Source organism: Oryzias melastigma, linkage group LG5 (genome assembly GCF_002922805.2).
Source record: "Oryzias melastigma strain HK-1 linkage group LG5, ASM292280v2, whole genome shotgun sequence".
In the NCBI taxonomy this organism is placed as follows: Eukaryota; Metazoa; Chordata; class Actinopteri; order Beloniformes; family Adrianichthyidae; genus Oryzias; species Oryzias melastigma.
The window spans coordinates 10,433,775-10,458,149 of NC_050516.1; the positions used below are offsets into that span (position 1 = coordinate 10,433,775).

Sequence of the window (24,375 nt, forward strand, 5' to 3'; positions counted from 1 at the left end):
CCATGAATCTCTTTAAATATTGGAGCCACACATTCTTATGTGATTAAAAATATCAACAAAAGCTTCATCTTCAAAATTTGCTGATACGGAAACAGTGGAGGGGGAAAAAGTCTTTAAATAGAACTTACTATTAAACCCTTGTCGGCAGAAACGGCACGTGCTCTTCAGTGGCTCCTGCCTGACATCTTTTCCTCCTGAGTTGTGTGTTTCTGCACTCCAAGGGCGCAAAGCAGACATAGCTGGTATTGTCTCTGTCAAACACAGGGCTTTGGTGCAAAGGCGATATTTCACCCTGAGGCGCAGAGTGACAGTGTGGGCTGGAAGCAAGAACATAATGGTCCCAGTTAAGCCCCGCTATTTAGAAGGGATCACCAAATAAAAAGCGGCGGAATTGTAAATTTGAGCGAGCACACTGTGACAGGCTGAACTTTCTGCGGGGATATTTTAAGCCAACGATTCGCTGTCACCGTGGAAATAAAAGAAAACTGGGGGCATGTTTTTTTTGTTTGTTTGTTTTTGACCTAACATGACTTTAATCTTAAAGCCTGGCTCAAAGGAAGCAGGTGGACGCGGGGCTGTGTAGGCGCGCGTGGAGCTGTCCTTTCAGCACCACCAGCTTCAGCACCACGGCGGATGACAGCGCCCGCCAGCCCACGCGCGTGCGAGGAAAATGTATTTCAGACAGCCCTTTTTTAATTTTTTTTTATCTGAAAGGGGGGGGTTGTGGCGAGACCGAACATAACAGGCCGTGTTTTTCAAAATAATCCAACGAGGGCGCCAGTTTGGAGGCTGTGCGTAAAGTGCGTAAAGGAGAAAAAGATGATGATGAGGATGATGAGGATGATGCTGTGGGAGGCTGTCAAGGTGTCCTCGGATACAGACGTTGCTCAGTGACGTGAGAGAGAGAGAGAGGGAGGAGGAGAGCGCGTGAACTTGGGGGGAGGGGGGGGCGGCCAACAGGAGTAAGGGACGGAGAATACCGCGTGTCGCCATCACGGATCCCCGCTGTCAGTCCTCACCATTTCGGCCAGTAGTCAGGCTGAACGCGGCAGGCTCGCCCCCCACTACCCACCTGCGCTCCATCTCAGCCCCGCCCCCCTCCTTGAGCTGTCCTCTCCGTGCACGCGCTCGGTCCTCCCCACCACCCCTCCCTCCCGCCACCACTGGGTCGAGTCGAGGAGGAGGAGGAGGAGGAAGAGGAGGAGGAGGAGGGATGAGGCGCACGGCGGAGGGGAAATGGCTGCCGAAAACAAGCCGGAAGGTAAGGAGAAATAATGTTTTTTATTCGCGGAGCTCGGGGTTCAAACGAGGCGACCAGGGGGACGGAGGATAGCAGACAACAGCCGGGCTTTCCCTCTCCTCTGGCCCGTCCCGAAAACACGGAGGCTGGAGCCGAAGCGGCGACTGTGAGCCGCTCGCTTCGCCGACAGCCAATAAATAACTGAGCGAGAGTTGTCCTGTCGGAGGACGGGACACTTCTCAGCTTTAGGAGTTCAGCACGACAGGATGAAGGAGGATGAGCGAGGTTCACGCTGAAGGAATTCAGATGCTCTCCGCGCGCGCAGGAGGGCGCGCGGGAGGGCGCGCGTGTGTTTGTGTGTGTGCGTGCGAGTGTGTGTTTCTTTCAGCATAAAATAGATCTCTGAATTGCAGATTCTCCTTCCTCACAGTCACGCAACCCCCCACATCCCCCCTCCCGGCTCTAAGCGCGTTTTAATTGAGTCTCCATCACGCGTCGGTGTGTTGGTGTTTACGCGTGTTTATGTTTGTGGTAATTAGCTGTGGATGGCTTCCTATACGCTCCCTAAAAAAGGTGAGAATCAGGCTGGGAAGTGGGGTGCGCGCAAGTGTGTCAGTTTCAGGTCATTTTATGTAAGAAGCGAGTTTGGTAATTTTTGTTCCCTCAACTGAACTCTTGAGGTAGTGTCATCAAACACAGCTTCCTCCAGGCTCCTCATTCATCCATTCAGAGAGCATCCTCTCTGTCTGAGCTCACTGCTTCAAGACTAGCATCCCTTTTTATTTTTAAGGAGGTTGCAACAATCCTAAAATCAAAATTTCTTTTTATTTTTAAAGAGTTTTAAACGCTCTCCCCACTAGGGAGCAATGCTGAGCAGCATTTCTCCGTGGGGCAATTCTTGCTCACATGAACAAGCAGGATCACACATTTCTGAATCACGCACTTTAAGGCAGATGCACATACATGCGTGCGAGCCCGTGTGTAGCGTGTTGCCAGAAGCACAGGGAAGGCCGTGGGTTGAGAGTCCCATCGCGTGAAAGCTCCGGCTGCAGATGAGACAGAGGTGGTAGTTCTACAAGAAGCTCAAATTAAAAAGAGAAATAATAAAATAACAGTTTTTTTCTGTGCAGACGGAATTGATAAATTAGCAAATATTTGAGGGTTATCCCTGCTGTATACTAGCAGTCTCAGCCGGGCTACGAAGCTGGGACACTTCCACCAACTCTCTCCATCAACTGTTAGGTGTGTGTGGTGCTGAGCAGCAGAACATCATCCACCATATAGCCTGGAAGACCATCTCCCTCTGCACTGGTTGGTCTACTTTGTATCATAGCAACAGTGGTCAGGGAAACAGAGAAATGATGAGAGAAGAGAAACTAAAGCTGGGTACAAGTTAGTCACACGCATGGAGGCAGCGTATCTGCTGTGGCCAATCAATCAGGGGACACAATGGATTCAAGTTAGTGGATTAGGGGAAAAAGGGCATATCTCTTGGAGTTTGGTTTCTGGGTTTCTGGGAGAGGGGATGTTGTAAGAGGTTTGACTGCTGGCGTAACCATAATCTAAAGTGTGTCTGTGTTTTTTTTTTCTTCCTGTTTGCCCTCAATGAAGGACTGAAGAAGATAAGGAATCCAGAGCGAACGGTCAGGATTGCTGTTGGTTACACAGGACACACCCCTCCCAAGAATGATGACACTGATGCCAACAGTAAGAGCCACACACACACACACACATTTGTGTCTGCGTTTAAGTGCCGCATACTCATTCTTCTGTTGCACACCATGACTCTGGGAGTAAAAGCCTTTTGGCAGAATGATGTGATGTGGGAACTGAGGTCTCCTTCTGGTCTGCCCTGTGACAGATCACACACACACACATGCAGACCCTCACACCCTCTATGTCTCTGTTACTCTGCTGAGACGTCATCCCAGTTCAGCTCTGTCACACTTCATGTTTATCCGTGCATGCGCACTATTAGCACTAGCGCACAAATATCCATACAGAAGGCCGGCCTCACTTTGGCTATCAGTAGTTTATTGTCATATCTAATCTGTCCAGTTGCTATTATGTATCTATAATCCTCAATGGGGCTTGTTAAACTACAAGTGAGATGAAGTGTGTAATCCAGCCTTGTGTGTGTGGGGGTGTGTTTGTGTGTGTGCGGTAGCTTGGGTGTGTTAGCATAAAGACAATGACTATTGATCCCAGAGACCAAAGGGACAGATGTGTGTCTGTGAAGGGGACAAACTAAAAACAAATAAAGAGATTTCCGTTGAAGCAAACAAGCCCAATGCTCTGTCAGATGGTGGGGGCGCGTTGGTCGGGATGGGGGGTTGTTGGGGACCTGACACCAGCACCCAAAGCACTGACACTTCAGCAAATGAGCTGCCCTCAATATCGCTTCAGACGATCACAGGCAGAGTGTCGGGGTTTTAGTATAGAATAGAATAGAATAGAATAGAACAGAATAGAATAGAATAGAACAGAATAGAATAGAATAGAATAGAATAGAACAGAATAGAATAGAATAGAATAGAATAGAATAGAATAGAATAGATGTGTAAATTCTGTTTAGAATAACGAATGAGCTAATGTCAATTACACTTCAAACAATAACAGATAGTGTGTTTTAGATTAGAATTGAATAGAATAGGAGGTTCTGCTTAGAATAACTAATGAGCTGCTCACAGTATCACTTTACACAATCATGAAAAGAGTGTTTGTGTTTTGAAAAAGAATAGAATTGAAAAAAATAGAACATGATAGAAAAAAAATAGAAAAGAAGTGCAAGTTCTGTTTGGAATAACTAATGATCTGCTCTCACCATTCATAATGACATGTTTTTTACATTGCCTTTTGAATAGAATAGAATAGAATAGAATAGAATAGAATAGAATAGAATAGAATACAATAGAATAGAAAAGAATAGAACAGAATAGATTCTGCTTAGAATATCTAATGAGTTTTTACCCAACATCACTTCAGGAAATCATAAAAATAGTGCTTGTGTTTTGAATTAAAATAGAATAGAATAGAACAGAATAGAATAGAATAAAATAGATGTGTAAATTCTATTTAGAATAACTAATAAGCTAATCTTAACATTGATTTTTGAATAGAATAGAATAGAATAGAATACAATAGAAGTGTAAGTTCTGCTTAGAATACCTAATGAGTTTTACCCAAGATCACTTTCAGAAAATCATAAAAAAGATTGTTTGTGTTTTGAATTAAAATAGAATAGAATAGAATAGAATAGAATAAAATAGAATAGAATATAATTACTGTTTGGAATGACATATGATCTTTTATCACTAGAGAGATAAAACAGTGGTTAGTTTTTAAAATAGAATAGAACAGATCAGAATAGAATAGAATAGAATAGAATAGAATAGAACAGAATAGAGTAGAATAGCAGTGCGGGTTCTGTTTGGACTAACTGTTTGATATAAGCGGAGACTTCCTGAGCCTATTCTTGTCTCTTATCTGCTCTCACGTCCCAGCCGGAGGATTACTGGAGGAAAAGTTTATCAGCAGAATGATAAAAATTAGCATGCTCGCCCATCTCTCTCTACGCCTTCTCCCCCCTGCCCCACACTCTCCTCGTCCTCCCCTCCCTCCCTCTCCCAGCACTCTCCCTCATCCCGTGTTATATGCCTCCCCACCTCGACTCTCCCTCTTGCCTTCCATCCCATCCTTCTATCTAGCTGCTGCGCAATGAGCCTTCCTTTCTGTCACATTAATTTCATCCTGAAAAAAGGGGGGTAGAAATGTGAAAATTTCCCCTGATGCCTCCTAATATCAATGGGGGGAGTGCTAAGAGTTGCATTTGGAGCATTTTCCCCTCTCTTTACTGAGGAGAGTTTTATAATTAACTGACAGCCATCTCACAAGGGCATTGACTTGTTTCTGTGTTAAATATGCAGATGACAGTTTTATGAGGTAAAATATTCATCAGATGGAGGTGGCTCTTCTGTGTGGTTGCAGTCTAAATGAAAGCAATTGATGGGATACCAGAGTTATGTTAACTTTGGCTGAGCATTTGCGCTTTTTTTTACAGCACATATGACTTAATGAGCCCATCAGTTTGATATTAGCATTCAGGCTTTGTCACACTTTTGAACTCTTTTCAGTAGATTTGCAAGGCAGCGAGGGGGTCCGTGTACAGCCAGAATGTGAAGTTAGGAGGCTCAGATGAATAAGTTTGAAACACTTTTATGTCGTTTTCTGTTGTTTCATGGCAGGTCATCTTCTTTGGTAGTTAAAAACCCCAAAATGTGGAGCTTTTTTCCGTGTCGTACCAGCTCTGCTGAGAGCCGTTAGAAACAGATGGAAACGACAATTGCACCTGGGGTGTGTCTCATCACTTCTGTGGCTCGGGATTGTTAGAAAAACCCTCTTTAGCGGTGGAGCTTCTTTAAAAATGTTTCATAAGCAGAGCAAACGTGAGGACGAGTTAGGATGTCCACAAAGGTGTGCTTCCAAAAGAATGGCAGCACCAAGGTCACCGGTGGAAAAAAAACGCCTCTGTGGGACAAATACAGCGGATGTGTACTCTTTGATCGACGGGCTGTGTGGGCCGGTTTTCTAAGCATGTGTGTGCATGCGCATGTGTAACTTGTTTGATGTGGTGGTTCTGGTACATTTCAAAGGCGAGGCTCTGATGAGAATTCTTTAGAACAGCCGGGTAAGGGAGGGGGTTATCGCCGGTAGGGGTGGGGTTTATGCGCTGATTGGCATTCATAGCAGAGAGGCTGGAGTGCTGCTAAAAAAGAAATTAGGCATTAACTAAGCTGCACCATTCAGCTGTTTAACTAAGCTGCTGCACAGTTCAGCTGTTTGAAATTCTGTCTTCTCAGGCCTTCTATTAATAAATGCATAATTGATTAGGGGGAGCATACGTGCCTGAACACACTTCTCACCGAGACAAACACACATGCCCAGAGACCTCCTTAAATACACACACCGACTACACACGCGGACCTCGGTGCTGTCCTTCTACATTTCTGCTCTTGTTTCATCTCTAGTTCTCCTAAATTCTTACCTTGGGAGGCTTTCTTCACTCTCCTCAAATTTCCCTCTTCCTTATTAACTCTATCTCTCTGGCTCATTGTCTTTCTGTCTTCCACTGTGACCCTCCTACCTTACCTATCTCTGTTTTCTCCGGCTCTGTTGTCAGCCCTCAGGTACAGTATAATTCCTGTCATCCCCGGGGAGCCATGAATTGACGCCCTCTACTCAAACGCTTATCAAAAACCTTTGAGTGCTCGCTCCCTTTGACTTCTAAGCAGCACAACCGTTGGGCACGCTCTCACAAACACTCAAAAGGAAGAAAATATCCCCTAATGTGGATGTCATTTCCTTGTTTTTTTTCTTTTAATTTTCTTTTTTTTCGGCAGTCATTGTTTGCTGCATCAGTGCTGATCTCGTTCTGCAAGGATAATGGATATATTACCGCTTCTCATAGACTCATATTTCCAGACTCTTGAAGTGAAATGAAGCCAAGGAGGTAAAAGTTAACTTGTTTTCACCCGAGATGTAGTTCGGCTCACCAGGATTCCAAATAAAACTGTGCTTTAACACCCTCCCAGGACTGTCAGGATGTCCAGAGACATAAACTGAACTTCAAATTAAACATCACCTGCCCTCAGCTTGCGACTATCCAACTCCTGTACAAAAATAGTTTCCTCGCAGGAGCGGCTATTTTGGGATTCTGCACTCCATTACCAAACTCTCTGTGCAACACTGTAGGGAGAGCATTGCTTTTAAAGGGGATAAGAAATACCCCTGTGATTGGCCTTTATATTTACCAATCCCAGATGCATGGATAATGTATGCTAATGGTTTCTCTGTAATCCAAATCTTTTTTCGGATGGACTCAGGTGTTTTTTCTTTTTTTTCTTTTCTCTGCTGTCTAAAAGTTGCTCAATTGACACATGATAAACTGGACTATAGTTGGATATTTTTGTCTGGTTCTGTCGTCTCCTTGAGAATGCTTTTTGTGTTTTTCAGGAAACAATGATTGGAAATCTATCTAAACATTTAAAGTCCCACTCCAACTATTTATATTTTATTGTAAAATCTAACCAGTGGTCTTTTAATTTTGATTATACAGCTATTCGTCAAAATCAAAAAAGCCTGGGTTATTTTTTTAAGACATATTTTCTGCAGCAGTTAGTCTCGGCTAATTTTCATTTTTATTCAATAAAAGGAAAAACATACAATGCAACCACGAGTTGGAAACTCAAACATAAAAAAAAGAAAAGTGGGCAGAATGGAGAAAGAGTTATGTTGTCTGCCCCTTTTTAACCACTTAAATCAATCAGTAAAAAAGAAAAACACAAAACATTCGTCTGATTTAGGATACAAAGAGACAAGATTGTGGAGAAAAGAACAAAAATCCAAACATCAACCAGGAGTGTAAAATGATCACAATACCTCCCCTCGGTTGGGATCGTAACATAGACATTGATTATACTGTTTTTTTATGTACTTGATATCGTTTTCAATTTCTGTGCTCAATTTATTTCATTTATTTACTCCAATTACTGATACACATCGCTCCAATTTTCCATCAGCCCTTTGTTTACTTTCTCCCGCTAGCTTATATCACCTCACAAGTTAACATTAGTGTAGCTAAAAAAAAAGGGTGAGCACTATCGGAGCTACGCAGACGTACAGTTTTGAGCTCAGATGAGGAAAATGAAGACGTTCATGGATCTATTTGTCTGCGAGTGGATTTATCTGAATTGGAGTGTTTTTGTTGATCCTTTGTCGATCCCGAGTTGGTTGGGCTGCAGGCTCACCTCTCTACTTCATGTCATAAATATACAACTTTATTCTTGTAATTTAACTGTTATTACTTTTTTCTCATAAGTTTACAAGATTTAATGTCGTTATTTAATAAAATATATTTTTATTTATAAACTGGATCTAATACTGCGTCATAATAAAGAGTATCCATTAAGTAAAGGGTACAAAAAAATTACATCAGTCCAGGTAAACTGACAAACAATTCAAAGTTTTATGGCATTTTTATTTATTTTTTTCTTTATAAAAATGACAAAAAAAATGTAACTCCTTTTTTTTATTTGGGACTCTTAAAAATCTGTAACACTTCATTTTTAGGAGTCTTTTCCTCCTCACATTCGCTGCCATCTTGGAAATTACCGCTCTTCTATTGGACCAGCAGGTTACACGTGACCCAAACCGCACTGAATGTGTAAATATTATCAATTCACAAGTAAAATATTCAAATATTGATTAAAAAAATACTGCAGGATAACAAATGGAGAACGTTTATATTCTAGCTTAGGAACAATACATCTTTGTAACTGAGTGAAAAGTTTTTAGTTCCTCGACGAGATGAAACGACCTGCGTCACAAACCTGAACATTAAGCCGTGGATTTAGTTTTAATCTTTTTCAATTTATATATGTCCTCCATCATGAGAAAAAAGAGGATTTTTATTTGAGTTTCTTTTTTAAGTTGTATTTTGGGCCAGTTAAACTCCAAAACTGATATCTTATTTTGTCGTTATGCCAAAAATTCCTCTGTGGTATTTCTGTTAAATTAGAAATATCCCACCGGACTACAAGATGGATTAAATTTAATTAGATTTATTCTTTCATGGGGCTGAACAAATCTTTCACACAACAAGCCTTGTTTATGGTCACATTAAACCGTTAGAGGGTCCACTCGGTGAAAGTTTATCAGGATTGTATCCGGCTAACAGCCAGGACTTTGGTATTCAATGCTCGCAGTGTCTTTGTGTTCAAATGACTTTCCAATAGCCATGCATCTCTTATCTGACTCGAGCTTTCCCTGATTCCCCTCCACCTCTCCAGATGAGCCTGGGCAGTTAAAGATCTACCTTCCGAAGAAGCTGCTGGAGTGTCTACCCAAGTGTTCCTCTCTTCCCAAGGAGCGCCATCGCTGGAACACCAACGAGGTAAGAAGGAGGCGCGCACACGGGAGGGAAATATCCATGGCAGCGGGATGAGCTGTGGCGCTTTTTATATTTGCGGATGAGTCATCGCCAAGTAATGACACATTTAAAGATGACAGGGAAGTAAACAAACACAATGAGAGCTTTTTAGTATGAGGCACTAAAACCTTGACACTTGGAAATGAACAAAATAAAAATTTATTAAATGCAGCAAAAAAAACTTGCCACATTAACTTCACCTTCTGCTTTGTAGCCCAAACATCTCAAGAGTTTATCTTTGCCTGATAAAATCAAGGTTGGAATGATTTCTTTTCATGTCAAAATCTTTACATTTGTTCTTTACAATAAATTTAGAACAAATTAAAGTCATCCACTGGTGTTTGAATGCGATGAGACTTTGCATTAAACTGGAATTAGTGACTTTTGTTTCAAAATAAAAGTTTTAAATCTATTCATTCCAGCAGGCTGACTAAATTCCCGGCGCAGAGTAATGTCTCAACTGAACAACAAGCAGCCAACTGAGCATAAAAACAGAAAAAAAACACAATTATTAGCCTGTCAGGCTCATTGTTAGACTTGTCATAATGTACAGTGTGAGTGGTTATTTAATTGGGCGCTGCTTGTTGTTTTGGCTTTACTACTAAAGCATGACATCTGGTCATTCTGGTGGCAGAACGTGTTCATCTGTTTTCACTCTATACGTTCCACTCAATTTAAAATATGTTCAACTTGTGTTATCAGGGTCGTATTGTGGAAATAGAGCACACCTTTGTATAGAAACAGACGATAAGGACTTTTAGGATCCAAGGAAAATTGTATTTTTGATGTTTTTAACAGGTTATTATAGCATTTTTCTCATGATGGAGGACATGTATGAGAAAACTGAGCTCACATTTACATTTTTTAGTATTTATTATTTAAATTGCTGTAAATTAGGGGCTGATAAAAAACTACAGTTGGATAAAAATTGTATTTGTGACATAGAAAATATTCACTGTGGCACGGCGGTGCGTCACAGGAGGAAGGCCCCGTTCGACTGGGGGACCTGAAACAGAATCGCTAATGGGGGACCTTTCTGTGTGGAGTTTGCTTGTTCTCCCTGTGCATGAGTGGATTTTTTCCTGGGATACCGGCTTCCTTCAACTGTCCAAAAACTTGCTTATTAGGTTAATTGGATACTCTAAATTGCCCCTGCAACCAAGAGGACCTGGTAGCAGACAAGATGGTGGCTGAAAATCGTTAAACGGAAATTACCAAAAATTGTTAGCCGGAAATTCAACAAGATTTCAGAGTTGTAGCCACTTTATTAAAACCTTTTAAAGTGAATAAAAAGTTTAGTGTTCAGGATAAGCTTAAAATGTGTCAAAAAGAGGGCAAATGCTTTATTCATTTAAAAAAGACATCAACAAAAATGTTTATATTTCTGAAACTATGGCCCAATCGGAATTCTTCCCTTCTCCCGACCTTCCATTTGAAAAGGAAGTCACTCCAGGCGGAGGGATATAGAGTCCCCGTCTCGAGTCTAAACCGAGTCGCACTGAGAAGCGTTTTTCTTTACGTGGGTGTTCTCTGAACCACAGACGTTTACGTTTAAATGTAAGTAATGACTTTTTGTTGTAGCATGGCCTTTTTAAAGTTATAAAACTGCTGTTATGTATATTCCAGCACTGGAAGCTCTGCGCTAAAGCTAGCGGACCAGCGATTATTGGTGACGTCATAGAACGAAAGTGACGTCCAAAATATGAGACACTATTTTTTCATAACTCTCCGTTTGGAGGGATAAATGAAGGAGAAGGGAGAGGGGAAGAATTCGGATTGGACCTAAGAGTGATGTTTAGGTGCTGGACTTCCTTCCGGCTAATAATTTTCAGTCGCCATCTTGTCTGCCTGCGACAGACTGGTGACCTGTCCAGGGGGAATACTGCCTTCGCCCACGAGTGGCAGGGTTAGGCTCCAGCACCTCTGTGTTCCAAAAAGGGACAAAACAGGTTCAGAAAATGGATGGATGGATGGATGTAGAAGATATGCTGGGCGACCTCACAAGCTCTGATGCATCTATTTGCAATTAAATAGATCCATGAACGTCTTTGCTTTCCTTGTCTGAGCTGGAGTCTAGCTCATAACTCTATGGATCAATAGCTCTGATTTGGCTTGCCATTTGTGTTGCATTGATAATGTTAGGTTGGGGGTATGAGGGGCTGTAAGGTTGAGGGAAAGCTTGTAACTGATGGATGATGGGAAGTGGTGGCGGGCGTACTTCAGAATTGAACTTCAAATAAACTCCTGCAGAGAATATGTTCAAGAATACAATGTGTTTTTTGATTTTGGCTGAAACCAGCATAACCATAGTTAAAAGACCCCTGGAAACGCTTTGAAAATGGATCAAAAGATGATCAGAGTGGGACTTTAAAGGTTTTAGTCAAATCTAAGTGGATTCGACTAACAAAACAGTGCAAAATGGTGTTCATTAAAATCAAAGTTGTTTCAAAGATCTTCCTTCTGCGGTGGATTTGGTTTTCCCTCAAATAATAAGTTAGCGGCACCTTAAATTAACAATTGCAGTTAACAGTTTTACATATTTATAAAAGAAGTTTATGTTTGGTCATTAAACTTGAATGTTGGCTCTAAGTTTTTCAAATTTTGAGCTATGACTCATTAATACCAGACCGAAATACTGCTGGCCTGAGGCAAGGTTAGCATCAAACCTGCAGTGAGGACAGATCAGTGAAGTTCTGCTGCCAGTCAAGCAGACTATCAGAATCAACCAGCGAGGGACAAATCTTTGGCCGAAGATGATCTAGTGCTGAACCTTTGGGACGCTAAAAGCTCTCCAAATGTCTCCCGACTCTGTTTGCTCAGGAAAAAGTTTGATGGGTGGAAATAGATTGAGGCGTTTATTGTCGATAGCTCCTTGTTTATGCATGGCGCAGCTCTCCGCTGGTGGTTTGTTCCTTCCATTGTGATGCGGTTGGCCACTGCTGAGACATTTTCTCCATGTGCACTCCACTAAAGATGCGTGTTTGTTATTGATTACAAACTCCAGCATTATTATGCAATGCAGAGCTTATTTGGCTGGTGGTTTTTCTCTCCGGAAAGTCGTTGCATTTTCATGTGATCCATCTCAATGAAGGTCATATTTAGAGTTAAAAACGCTGCTCACTGATTAGCGTGTTCACATGAATGGAGGGTGCGTGAGAGCGGCCAGAGGACAGCACCTTGTTGCTGCGTTTCTCTCCCGTCTCCAGCAGTCTCACCAATTTCCTCTCCTCCATATCACTTTCCCTTCATAACCCCCTCCCTCCCAACACATGCCCGTATTCACCGCACACCTCTGCACGCTTGTCTCTCTGATGAGGAGGTACAAACTCAGTTCAGGAGGAGGTTGGGCATCCCATAGGGGATTCTTTCAAAGCTCTGATTCCAAGCAGGCACCAAGTTTTCTGCATACTAAAACTCTCCATTGTGTCTGCCGCTCCTCTTTTTCTCTTGTCAGTGGGAGACGAGTGCGTTCCCGCTGCACATGTACTGCATGTATGTATTTTTCCCCCCCATGTATTCGAATGTGTCTTTGAGGCATGTGCAGAGTCCTAGATTATTTTATAACGCTGCCAAATGCAGCAGGTGTATATTTGGTGTGTTATCTGTAGTAAAAACAATTTATTACACTTTAAAGGGCTTTTTATTTTTTATGTTCATGGCAGAATGTGATGTAACACAGTTGTGATGTTTTTAAGAAACCTTTCATGTGATGCTTATATCAATAGAAATTCAATTAAAACATGCTTTATTGATCCTCGAAGGAAAATTAAAATGTTCCACTATGTCAAGCCAGCGATTAAAAATAATTGTAATGAGTTATCGAACATAATATTTTTTCTGTAGGCATAAAAAAACCCTCCTGTATTATCTTTTATTGGATTTGACCTAAAATGATACTAAAAAAAACTCAGATATGTCTTTAGTTTACTCTAAATTCCTTGTTAACCCCATCATGCCTGTGTTTATTTCCAGTTACAATCAATAAAATATACAAAAGCAATCAATAAAATAAATGAAATACAAGAACTATGCAAAACTGTAAATTTTGGTTACTAAGAAGAGGTGGGATTATTTAAGTTTACTTGTTCCCACTCCTGTGCAAGCAATAAGCTTGAAATAAACCAGATAAATAAATCAATGAATAGAAAAATTTATTGACTTTTCTGTTGAAGATGGTGTGAAATTAGTTGGAGTTGCAAATTGGTGACAACTTCGACAACTACAAAGTAAGATTAGGGCTGGGTATCGATAATAATTTTCAGAAACAATTCAAATTGCTTTTGCCTGGATTGATTCGATTCAGATTTTTCAGATTCTTTAAATGCTCTCAATTCAATTCAATCCAGTTTTGGGTTTACACATTTAGACACATTTGTTTAGAAATACATTAATAATCTACTATATGTTTTGAATATATTTATATTAATCTGATCCAGTTCACATACTGTAAAATTAATTAATGTTATAATGAGATTGTTAATATCATCCAGTGTTACATGGATTCTCTAAAGGAGAAGTTCTAACTAAAATGTTCAGATCATTAACATTGGAAACATTGTTCTGCTTCTCCTGGAGGACGTTTTAGTTTGGCCACTAGGTGGTGATTGCTCTGTCATATTACACTTTTCTCAAGAAGAAGAAATACGGTGATTCAAACCACAAATGGTTACTTTAAAAATATTTCCTTAAAAGAGTTTGGAAAATTCATGTCTGTGAGTAAATAAAGATGTTTATTTAGTCAGCAATGTATGTTTAGGTCGACCGAGTGTTAGCATTAGCCGTCCAATGGGAAATTCCATCTAACATTAGCATCAAGCTAGCAGACTTTAGCTTTATAAGCTAAATTGATCTCTATTTTTATGAATCGATTATTGATTTTTTTAAACTTAAATGGATTCAAATCAATTAATCGAAGATACACCGTCAAAACAGGCCCCTTGAAATACATAAAACAATCATAAAATTCAAGATTTTTTTTCCACAAGGATCTTTTTACTTTCTTAAGATTCAGTTTAAAGCTTTCTCAAGAAATGTTAACTACCCGATTTTATTTTTCTGACATTTTCTTGGGAGAGTGAGCCTCCAGGCCTCTGTCTCCTTCATCTTGGATGGAAGTAGTGTTCAACTTATCACTATTTCTGCACCACCAAACAACTACAGACAAACTGTGGACAGACTCAGATGTCCCTCTACCCCAGATCCACCACTCTTCAGTCTCTCAGCATGTGGTCTACCTGTCAGGTAGTTAGTAATCTAATCTGGTGGTGGGGGAGTTCATCTGAGTCTTCTCACACCAGTGCTGTCTAGACTGAGCTAAACTCAGCAAAACTGCTTTCTTCATCCAGATGAAAGTGAGCTCTTCACACTAGGTAGACACTTAAATTCTAAATTTAGAACACAAGCAAAGCAGCAATCCTAAAGGGGGAAAACAGGGAATTTTCTCCATCACTGAATTCTCCGACGCTAGAATGAGGCGGGGGGTCTTTGACAGCCCCCCATCTTTAACCTGTCTGAAGTTAAAAAGATGCTCCAGGTGGAATCTAGGATAATTTTACAGTGTTTCAAACTTTTTGATGCACTCACCTTCTCATTATGTGAGTTTTGGGTAAATTTCAACAAGTGAAAAAGGATTTATAGCTGTGTGTTTGATTGAATACATGAGCACACAGCAAAAACTCAACATCTTAAAGAGAATATTTGTCTTATTTCTCATTTAAATATCTTATTATTCTTGACAAGAAACAAAACTCACAAAAACTCTTCAGTAAGATGTAAATCAATGAATCTTGAACATCTTCAGTTCTTCCAAATAAATATATACAGTATATATATATATATATAATTTATTTATTTTTTATTTTTTTAAAGCAAACGTTTATTTATGATGGTTCATTTCAATTAACCATTTGATTGATTTAGGAGAACTAGAAACATGTTATTCTAATCTTACTTTGAAGATGATTATGGTTCAGAAATAGAGATTATTAGATAACTTACAATAGCTTAGGGGATAAAATGCATAAATAGACCCACTTTAAAGATTTAAAACTATTTTTTTTTTTTTAGCTAAACACACCTATTTTGAGATATAATATTTGCAATTAACAGAGTAATGTACCTAAATATGAGAGTTTATAGCTAATTTCATGAATAATATTGTCTTTAAAGGGTAGAAAATCCAAACTTATTTTTAGAAATCTTACCAAATCAAATTCTGTTTGTTCCATTGGCTGATGTTTAACTTGTGACACGAAAAAAACACTTTGTATTCTGTATTTTTTTACTTGTATTGAGAATCAAAGTATTTTGAGCGCATCGGTTGGTCTATACTGACTATAGGGATGGGTTTATGTCTGTGTAGGTGGAGATGAGTTTAGAGCGTATGCATCAGGATTCACCTTCACTCAGTCACAGGTGACTCCAGCGCCCTTAAACAAAGGAAGAGAGGGAGTGCACATATTATTCTATAAAAACAAGAGTTAACTACAGTTAGTGTTGTGTTAAAAAGTCATAAAGAGTTTTTTCTAGGAAAACATAAAATGATTTCTCCTTTGGTAATTACCTGTAATAAAAGCATCTTTAATTTTTCTTGTATTTTATTAAACAGCTACAAAGAAAAACCAGGAAAACACAAGTAGAAATTAATTTGATATTGTAAAACTGACTGTAAGGTTTTGTAAGATTTAAACACAAAAATATTGCAAACCTATTAAACAAAAAGATAAGCCAAACAATTAAAGTTTTACGTAGTTGCTGGAGTTCAGAAAACAGAAAAATGGAAAAACCTTGGCCGCACGAACTCCTACATTTTTCCTGTTGGGATTAAAAATGGAACAAAATTGATGTAGCCTCTGCAGATGTGCAGACCTCCATCATAGCAAAGTTTGAACAGATTGCAGTAGGGCTGGGTTGACAAGATCGATTTGAATTGATCTGGGCTTAAAGATCAGTAACTGATCCATAAAACTATTGATCGATTTAGAACATAAAGCTAAAGTCTGCTAGCTTGATGCTAACGTATACTTGGATTTCCCATTGGACGGCTGATGCTAATACTCAGTCGATCTAAACATACATTGCTGACTAAATGAACATTTTTATAAACTAAGGCATGAATTTTCCAAACTCTTTTAAGGAAATATTTTTAAAGTAACAATTTGTGGTTTGAATCACTGTTTTTTTGTTCATTCTTTCTTATTCTTCTGGAATAAGGAGTAATGCTTTAGCATTATCGCCACTTAGTGGCCAAACGGAAACGTCCTCCTGGAGAAGCAGAACAATGTTTACAATGTTAATGAACATTTTAGTTAGAACTTCTCCTTTAGAGAATCCATGTAACACTGGATGATATTAACAATCTCATTATTTCACTGATACATTTACAGTATGTGAACTGGATCAGATTAATATAAATATATTCAAATTATACAGTAGATTATTAATGTATTTCTAAACAAATGTGTATAAATGTGTAAACTCAAAATTGAATTGAATCAAATTAAAGTGAGTACATGGGAGGAATCAGGAAAAATTGATCCAGGCTCTGGTGAATTGAACTGAATCAAATCGATTCTGGAAATTATTATCAATACCCAACCCTAGATTGTAGGTGGAAGTTAACATAAAGATTGAGTACAGGACTTCAAAGTTCCATTTTAAAAGCGCTCCCAGTGGTCTTTTAATTATATTACTTAGTCAAAATCAGAAATATGTGTCATTTTATAGAACAGAGTTTAGAGATTTAGAAATTAGCCATTGAATTGTGGGCGGGACAATTCAAGTGGAGCAACCCCGACCCACTTCCCCTCGCCGTTGTATTTTCTACATCAGAAATAAGCTCTTTTTTTGTCTGCTCTTGATTCACAACAATTTCAATAGATAAATAGTCATAAATGCTTGATTTTCTTAATACGTGTCCTCCATTAACAGAAAAAGCCCCCCCCAAAAAAAGATGTTAGAAACCCTAAAAATACAGTTTTTATTGGTGAGAGGTTTTAAAAACTGTCCGTAATCTGGTGAAAGTTAAAGGCACAATCGGAAATGCATCCATCTGTCATGAGCAAAATCTTTTAGCCCAGTTTATCCCAACTGCAAATTGTCAGAGAAGCCTCTAAAAGAAGCAACAGCTACATCCCAGGATTCCTCAGAAGTTAGCGGGACATGTTGGAGTTTATGACAATTTGAGGGAAAAGAGCTGCCAGGAAAATACCAAACCAGCACGTCAGCACAAATCCCTCAGAACAGCAGTCAGTTGTGGTGTTTGGACTCAAGTCAGTCCACATAAACTCCAGTAAACTGATCCAAGATAGTCAATCCAATTCCACGACTTTCATCTGATAGAAATCTAACAGCAGATTAATGAGTATCCCCCAATTTTTCACAGGCTTCTATCGTTTGACATTAATGCACACTTTAATGACACAGATGTTTAATGAATGATAATCTATGTAGATCTATGTATGGAGTGTGGAGGGGTGTGGGCATGTCATGAGACATAAAGCTTTTCCCGTCGCCAGTGTGATGAGAAGGAAAAGGGGGCGTGGCCGATCCAAACATTTACATCTTTACAGGAAAAGACGCATTTTGTTTTTATTAAATAAGACATTTTCATTGACGTGCGTTCAATTACATATGATCTTTTGATCTCTGTTTTGCCGTGCATGGCCTCTCATGACGCCGCCGTCTTACACGGGCGCTGAGCCGTGACCCCCATACATTTTTTGACCCATCGACTCCCATCGTTCTTTCTCTTCATCTCTCTGTCCTTTTTTTGTGCTCTCTCTTTCTCCCTCGCTCTCTCTTTTGTGTATCTACTGAAGTGTGAAATTATTCTGGGATGGAGGGATGGATTCCTCCCTGAAGGCTTGAGCGGAGGCGTGAGCCTTTTGTTCAATAATAGATTGGGGGTGTATGTGTATCTATCCACGGTAATAGACATTGGACAAGTTTTAGATAACAAACCAAACTCAGGTGGATGGATTTATGGTACAGCCTGTGCTTTACATTCATTATTTGTGGTTTTGTTAACTTCTTCAGAAGTATTAGACGGTATTTCATGAAACTTTTTGGGATTCTCACGGATAGGAACATACAATTACTGCTTTGTCTTCAATTCAAGACTGAGAAGAATAAAATGCTGTTTTTTTAAAGCTTTAATTCCAGCTATGGCGCTCACACAGACAAACACTGTAAAAAATCCCATCACTGTGCTTAATGCGGATTTTAAATGCTTCAGCTTCACAGCATCTCCCAAAATGATGTAAACCATGCAACTCTCAAAGGCGCCGCTACCATCTTCAGATCATCACAGATGCCTCTCCTGTCTGCGTGACTCTGCTCCACATGTTCCTCAGCTGGATGGGGGGGCGATAAATGAGACGAAGCTGGTAGTTTTTGTTTCTAACGTGTAAATAAATAAATAAATAAAAGAAAGGTAGAAAGGTACAGTTCTGTCTCTCTATAGTGTAAAGGCAGGCTCGTTGACAGTTCGCACACGCTCACGTCTGGCTGTGCTGCAGCATGACACCAACACAACTGAATGAGAAGGGGATCAAAAATTATATATGTTTTAGACCATCGGCTCTCTGACGTGTGCGTATCCAGGGCAGGTGTTGCCATGAAAACAGATTACGCGTGTCTGTGTGCGTGTTTTGCTAATTGTATGATTGATGGTGAAAATGTAACACAAGCAGCTTTTTCTTTTTTTTTTCATTTATTTATTTTTTGTAAAGCCAACTAAAGGTGGAAGGAGAGACATGACAAGTTGTCAGTCTGCTTGAGATGCCAGTCATGCTTGACAGAGGAGACAAACGATAGTTGAAGGACAGACGCTTATGAGGAAAAATGTCAGGAACCATTTACAATCATCGGTGCACGCGGCGCTGTCTCCGGGGGGGCTCAAAGTCTGAGAAAAACAAATGGATCACCAAGTTTTTCTCATCATTAAACATTGTTTTCTAGTCAATAATTAGAAATATGAAGCAAAGTGATATAACTATGGGGTCTCTTCTGCAGGGTAAGATGACTGTCATTAAGAGACGTTTGCAGAAAGATAGAAAGTCATGCACAACTTTGCAAAAAAATGTGAATACAACATAAGTGCTGGCGGTAATTCATTACAAGTAACATATTAGTGTAATTTAATTACTTTCATCAGTAATAGAGTAACGTAACGAATTACAGTTCAAATTTCGGTAATTAATTTAGAATTTCTAGACTACAGAAGCCATCATTACCTCATTACTTCTAAATAAAACAAATTAATTGACTCTGACATTTTCTCTTGGTTAAATAAAAAAAGACACTTTAGTAAACCAAAAAAAGACAAAATTACTGACACGTATGCTCTATTACAGAGTTAGAGATTGGTCAAAGTAAGATGAAGAGAGCAGAAATATAGACGAATTTTTAGGGGCATTCGACACTGGAGATATTAAAATTAATTCCAATTTGTTGAAAACAAAGACAAAAACATTTCAGTTAAATGTAAGTTTTGTCCTGGAGATGAACTGCTTTCCACTGCCGTAGAATCAATGATTAACCTGTCTATACACAATGTAAGCTACAATACAAAGTAATATTGCTTCTTAAAAATCACCGTCACTTTATTGCATTTCAACTTCAAATTTTATACAGTAAATATCCAACAGTCATCCTTTTGTTTGATATTTTTGTGTACCGTAACCTTATCAATATGACATGTACTTCTGATCTCTTGGCCAAGTCACTGATACGCCTTAAAACCATTTCCTCCAAACACAAAACTTTTTTTCATAATGCAAGTTTTTTTCTAAATCGACGTGTTTCCATCCGGCGAATTTATTATTGCAAATCAAATTTTCTCAATTTCATAGTCAGTGGAAACCCAGCTTTAGTTATTTTACTTCAGTTACTGAAAGAAATTGTACTTAGACTACTTTATTTATTCTCTTATTTAAAAAGTAATTCACTTTTCAATACTTTAGTTTTTCCTCTCACATACTAATACTCAGAGGAATAAAGCTAGCACAAACAAGATACTCTTGTAAAATCCACAAAATAAGAAAGGTACATTGTATGGTAGCCTATATAGTGTACAGACAGGTTGCAAATGCAGTTCATCTCCAGGACAAAACTTGTACTAGACTGAAATTGATTTGTCTTTGTTTTCAAAAAAATGCTAATAATTTGAATATCTCCAATTGCAAAATTCCTAACAAATGTGTCCATATTTCTACACTCTTCATCTAACTTTGATCATCCACTTTGCATGTAGGCACAAGCGTCAGTAATTCTGTTTTTTGTTTTTTATTAGTATCTGTTTTGTTTTATTCAACCAAGAGAAAATGTCAGAGTCAACTGTTTACTCAAATTAATTTATTTTATTTGTCACTGATGGCTTCGCTGCACCAAAATCTGAGTAATGAAGTAATGAGGGTTTCTGTAGTCTAGAAATTGTAAATTAATTACTAAAATTAAAACTGTAATTTGATACGTTGTTCCTTTACTGACAAAAGGAATTCACTTACAGTAATTTGGTACTTTGTCCAGCATTTTCCTGTTATGGGAACAATAACCTTCTAAAAATGTTATATTCTTGTTTAAATGAATAAATAAACCTCAACATACGTGCACAACTTGAAGAATCGATATTTTGTGACTTGATTTCAGGCGTGACCCCGTGACGTATTTAGTTAAAAGGAGAAATTTCGTATTCAAGACATAGAAAAGTTGAATTTTTTGGAAGAGTTGTGCACAAGAATTAATTTGAGCACAACTTTGTCTTCATGAATACATTTTTTATTGACAGTTATCACAGAGCAGCATCTGGAGAGAAGGGATGTTGGTTTGTAAAGTGTGTAGAAATTCAGCGGTGAATTGATGTGGGAAACAGGAGGAGTGCAGCTCTCTGACAGGTTGCTATGTTTCATTTTGGTAAAGCCTGTTCTTGATTTATGGCTTCTGTATGTTAGTTTGTAAAGTCCGGAGCGCATAAGGCCGAGGGAGACTCAGGGTTTCAGCGTGTCGCCGAAAAAAAACAGGAAAACTCAGAAATGTGATTTTCTAGAGATTGTTGCCAGCATTTGTTAAAAAGCTGACATATTTATGAACATTGTTTGAGTGTCCCACAGCCTCCAATCGACTTTGAGCTCCGCGCTGCTGCAATTTGCAAGAGTAAAATAGAGTGTAATGGGAGGTCAGGATAAAAACAGCACACACACACATGGTGTATTTATGCAAATGCAGCGCCGGAGGCGTGGCATCGCGGCGCCCCTGTTCTTGATTCCTCGTCTTTTCTCCTTAATTCTTCCACTGTCTTTTAGGCTAAGAAATATTTCATATTTGGAGAGTGCCAAGTTATAATCACTAATTAGTCCTCCAGGCTCTCACTCTCCCACCCTCTGTCTTTTTCCCCTTCTCTTTATCTTTCTCTCAATCTCTCTCTGAGCCAAGCGCAGCCCAATTAACACCCAGCATCATTTTGTGTCTGTTGTGACTTATAGTCAACTCAAATTCCAAGCAGATGTACCAAACTGGCAATATGAACCAAACGTCTGAGATGGAAAGAATTAATTAGACTCATTCTAATCAGAGATATAACTTCCTTCTTGAAAATAATTATCCAGCAAGCTTTTTATTTGCAAATGGGAAAATTAAATGTGTGCATAGCGTTTGAATTCTCAGATTATTGGGATCAGCGCGGCAGTATTTAAGCAAGTTTCAGTCAGGCAGACATTTCTGCAAGTGTGTGCTTGCAAGAAATTAGGCTTAACCAGGTTTTACTAGTCTAGTCGGTGAAATCTAGGGGCTGAGGTGGGATTTACTGACTTTCTTTCTTTCTTTCTTCTCTTTTCTGCCCCCCTCCCTACCCAACGCCATGCATCTTCTATATTTTCCTCCATGTTGCTCACAGCCCCTATTTATCTTTCCCTCTATAATTTGACACAAAATATTGTTAACTGGAGACACAGAAAATATATTAAACCGTGGCGATGTGTTACTGCAAGTGTGGGGGTGTGGTGCATGTGACTGAATGTGTTTTACAGCAAAAAGAAGTGAATGACCAGCAGACTCTTCTGGACTTTTTGTTTCCATGAATATCTCTGTGCTGTAATAACCACGTCCCGCGTGGATTCAATTTAGTTCAATGCAGAAAGTGTATTTTGGTGTACTAACACAGAGACTCACAGCATTGCATTTTTTGGAATCCAAAATGCATCAGATGCATTTTTCACAATAATTACATTCCTTAATTTTACCTTTCATATTTTCTGCAGCCAAGTAATTATAATGTTGTATGAGGTAGAGTGAAATAACCTTGGAGAGCCGCTTTTTCATATGTGAGGTTTGCATGTTTTCCATATATAGTAATCGTAAACTTGTATAGCGCTTTTCTACCTTCCTCGAAGGCTCAAAGTGCTTTACAGTCACAGTCCTAGTGACCCATTCACACAGTGTGGCGGCTACGCTGCCGAACGCTGACGCCAACCTTCCACCAGAGCCGGGGTCGGCAACCTTTAACAGTAGAAGAGCCATTTGGGCTCATTTTCTACTGATCAGAACCTAGAAGGAGCCGCATAGTCTTACTTTAGCCTTTAAGAAATTTAGGTTTGCATTCATGACCTTCTTTTTTTTTAATAAACATAAATTATGTCTATTTTTTTGGCACGAGCAAAAAGCAAAAATATCAAAAGAGCATCTCTTAAAATGTGATTTTTTTTTATTTTATTTTCATTTTTTTACATTTGACAGAAGCCTAAATGACTTGTTTTCAAACTAAAAGATCCTCTGTGAAAACAGGATTATCTCAGTGCAGCTCTGAAGAGCTAGTAACCAATGTTGTGCACCATAAGATAAAATGTGCTTTTAACTCATAAAGATCAAACGTTTTGCTTTGCATATAAATCTGTTCATTCTGGAGGTAGAGTTGATCAAACAAGACGTCTTCAGGTCAACATAGTTTATCATTTATGTGCAGCTCAGCCATCAATTTATACATTTAAATAATCTAAAGCTAATAAATGCTAATTAACTATTCCTTACTTTCAAAATTTGTTATTTTATTTTTCTTTTTTTTAAATTTTGTTTGTTCTTTTTCTCCTCTTTGTCCTCAGCAGTCTTACTCTTCTGGATTTTGTTATTTTAGTTTGGGGTTGGATCTTGGTAGTCTTAGTTTGCAGGCTTTGTTTATTTGTTTTCTTTTTAGTTTTTGTTAGGGGGAGCTGCTGACTCTGACGGTCAACATGTCTGGGTCAGCAGTCTCCATGACTGATTTTATATTTGGAGCCACAATGGAGAGATAAAGGAGCCACATCTGGAGCCGCAGGTTGCAGACCTCTGCACTAGAGGAAATTAAGGTTTCAATGTCTTATCGAACCTGCAACCTTCCAATCAGTGGTTGACCGCTCTACAGCTGCTCCACAGCCACCATAACCAAAATTCTTAAAGACCTACTCCAATAAAATTGCCATTTTTGTGTTTTTAACGTGTCTTCTTGTGGGAATTTTCTCATGACTGAGGACATATATAAAGGAAATGAATCTTGCATTTCTGAGTATTTCTTTTTTTCAAATCCTTGTGAATAAAGAGCAGATGAAAAAATGCAGCACTTTCAACTGGCTCAAAGCTAATCATTTTTGTTGCAGTGGTAATGTTGAGGGGCTGTAAGCTAGCAGGGGTGTAAACAAAGGGATGATGGGAAATGAATGCAGGCTTACTCTGCGCCAACAGCTGGTCCTACAACGAAGAGGTACATTTCTGATGAACGACTGATGCGCTGCCCAAATTTTGTCCTAAAAAATGCTTTTTTTTTTTAAATGGCTCAAAATGGCACAATAATAATTAAAAGAGGACCACTTTGAAACTGGAGTGGGACTTTAACGGGTTAATTTGGAACTCTAAATTGACTCTTAGAAGTTAGCGTGTGGTTTGAGGTGATTGGCTCAGGGGTTGATTGCCTTTGTCTCTATTCAACAAGGACAGGCTCCAGCATCCACTATGACCCTAATTAGGACAATTCCAGAGCGGATCTTAAATAGATATTTGGATAAGCTTCCACTCAAAATAAGATCTGTGAATGAAGAGTCAATCTACATAACAAAGGCTGCTCACATTCATTTAAACAGAGTTTAAAAAAAAATCTGTTTTTTATAAGAAATGTTAAGCATGT

At 39.1% G+C, this 24,375-nt stretch overlaps 1 protein-coding gene across 5 annotated transcripts in view; it reads left to right on the top strand.

The window, feature by feature from the left end:
• Nucleotides 1-287: 287 nt before the first annotated feature.
• The window catches only part of LOC112144798 (calmodulin-binding transcription activator 1), an 85,372-nt gene continuing 61,284 nt past the window's right edge, over nucleotides 288-24,375 (top strand). For 4 of the 5 annotated variants that reach the window (XM_024269580.2, XM_024269578.2, XM_024269579.2 and 1 more), the window contains exons 1-3: nucleotides 288-1,261; nucleotides 2,852-2,947; nucleotides 9,088-9,191. In XM_024269580.2, coding sequence (XP_024125348.1) covers nucleotides 1,237-1,261; nucleotides 2,852-2,947; nucleotides 9,088-9,191 — 225 coding nt within the window. In that variant the 5' untranslated portion in view covers nucleotides 288-1,236. The remainder of the gene's footprint in view (nucleotides 1,262-2,851; nucleotides 2,948-9,087; nucleotides 9,192-24,375) is intronic. The other variant, XM_024269582.2, reaches the window with a different exon arrangement.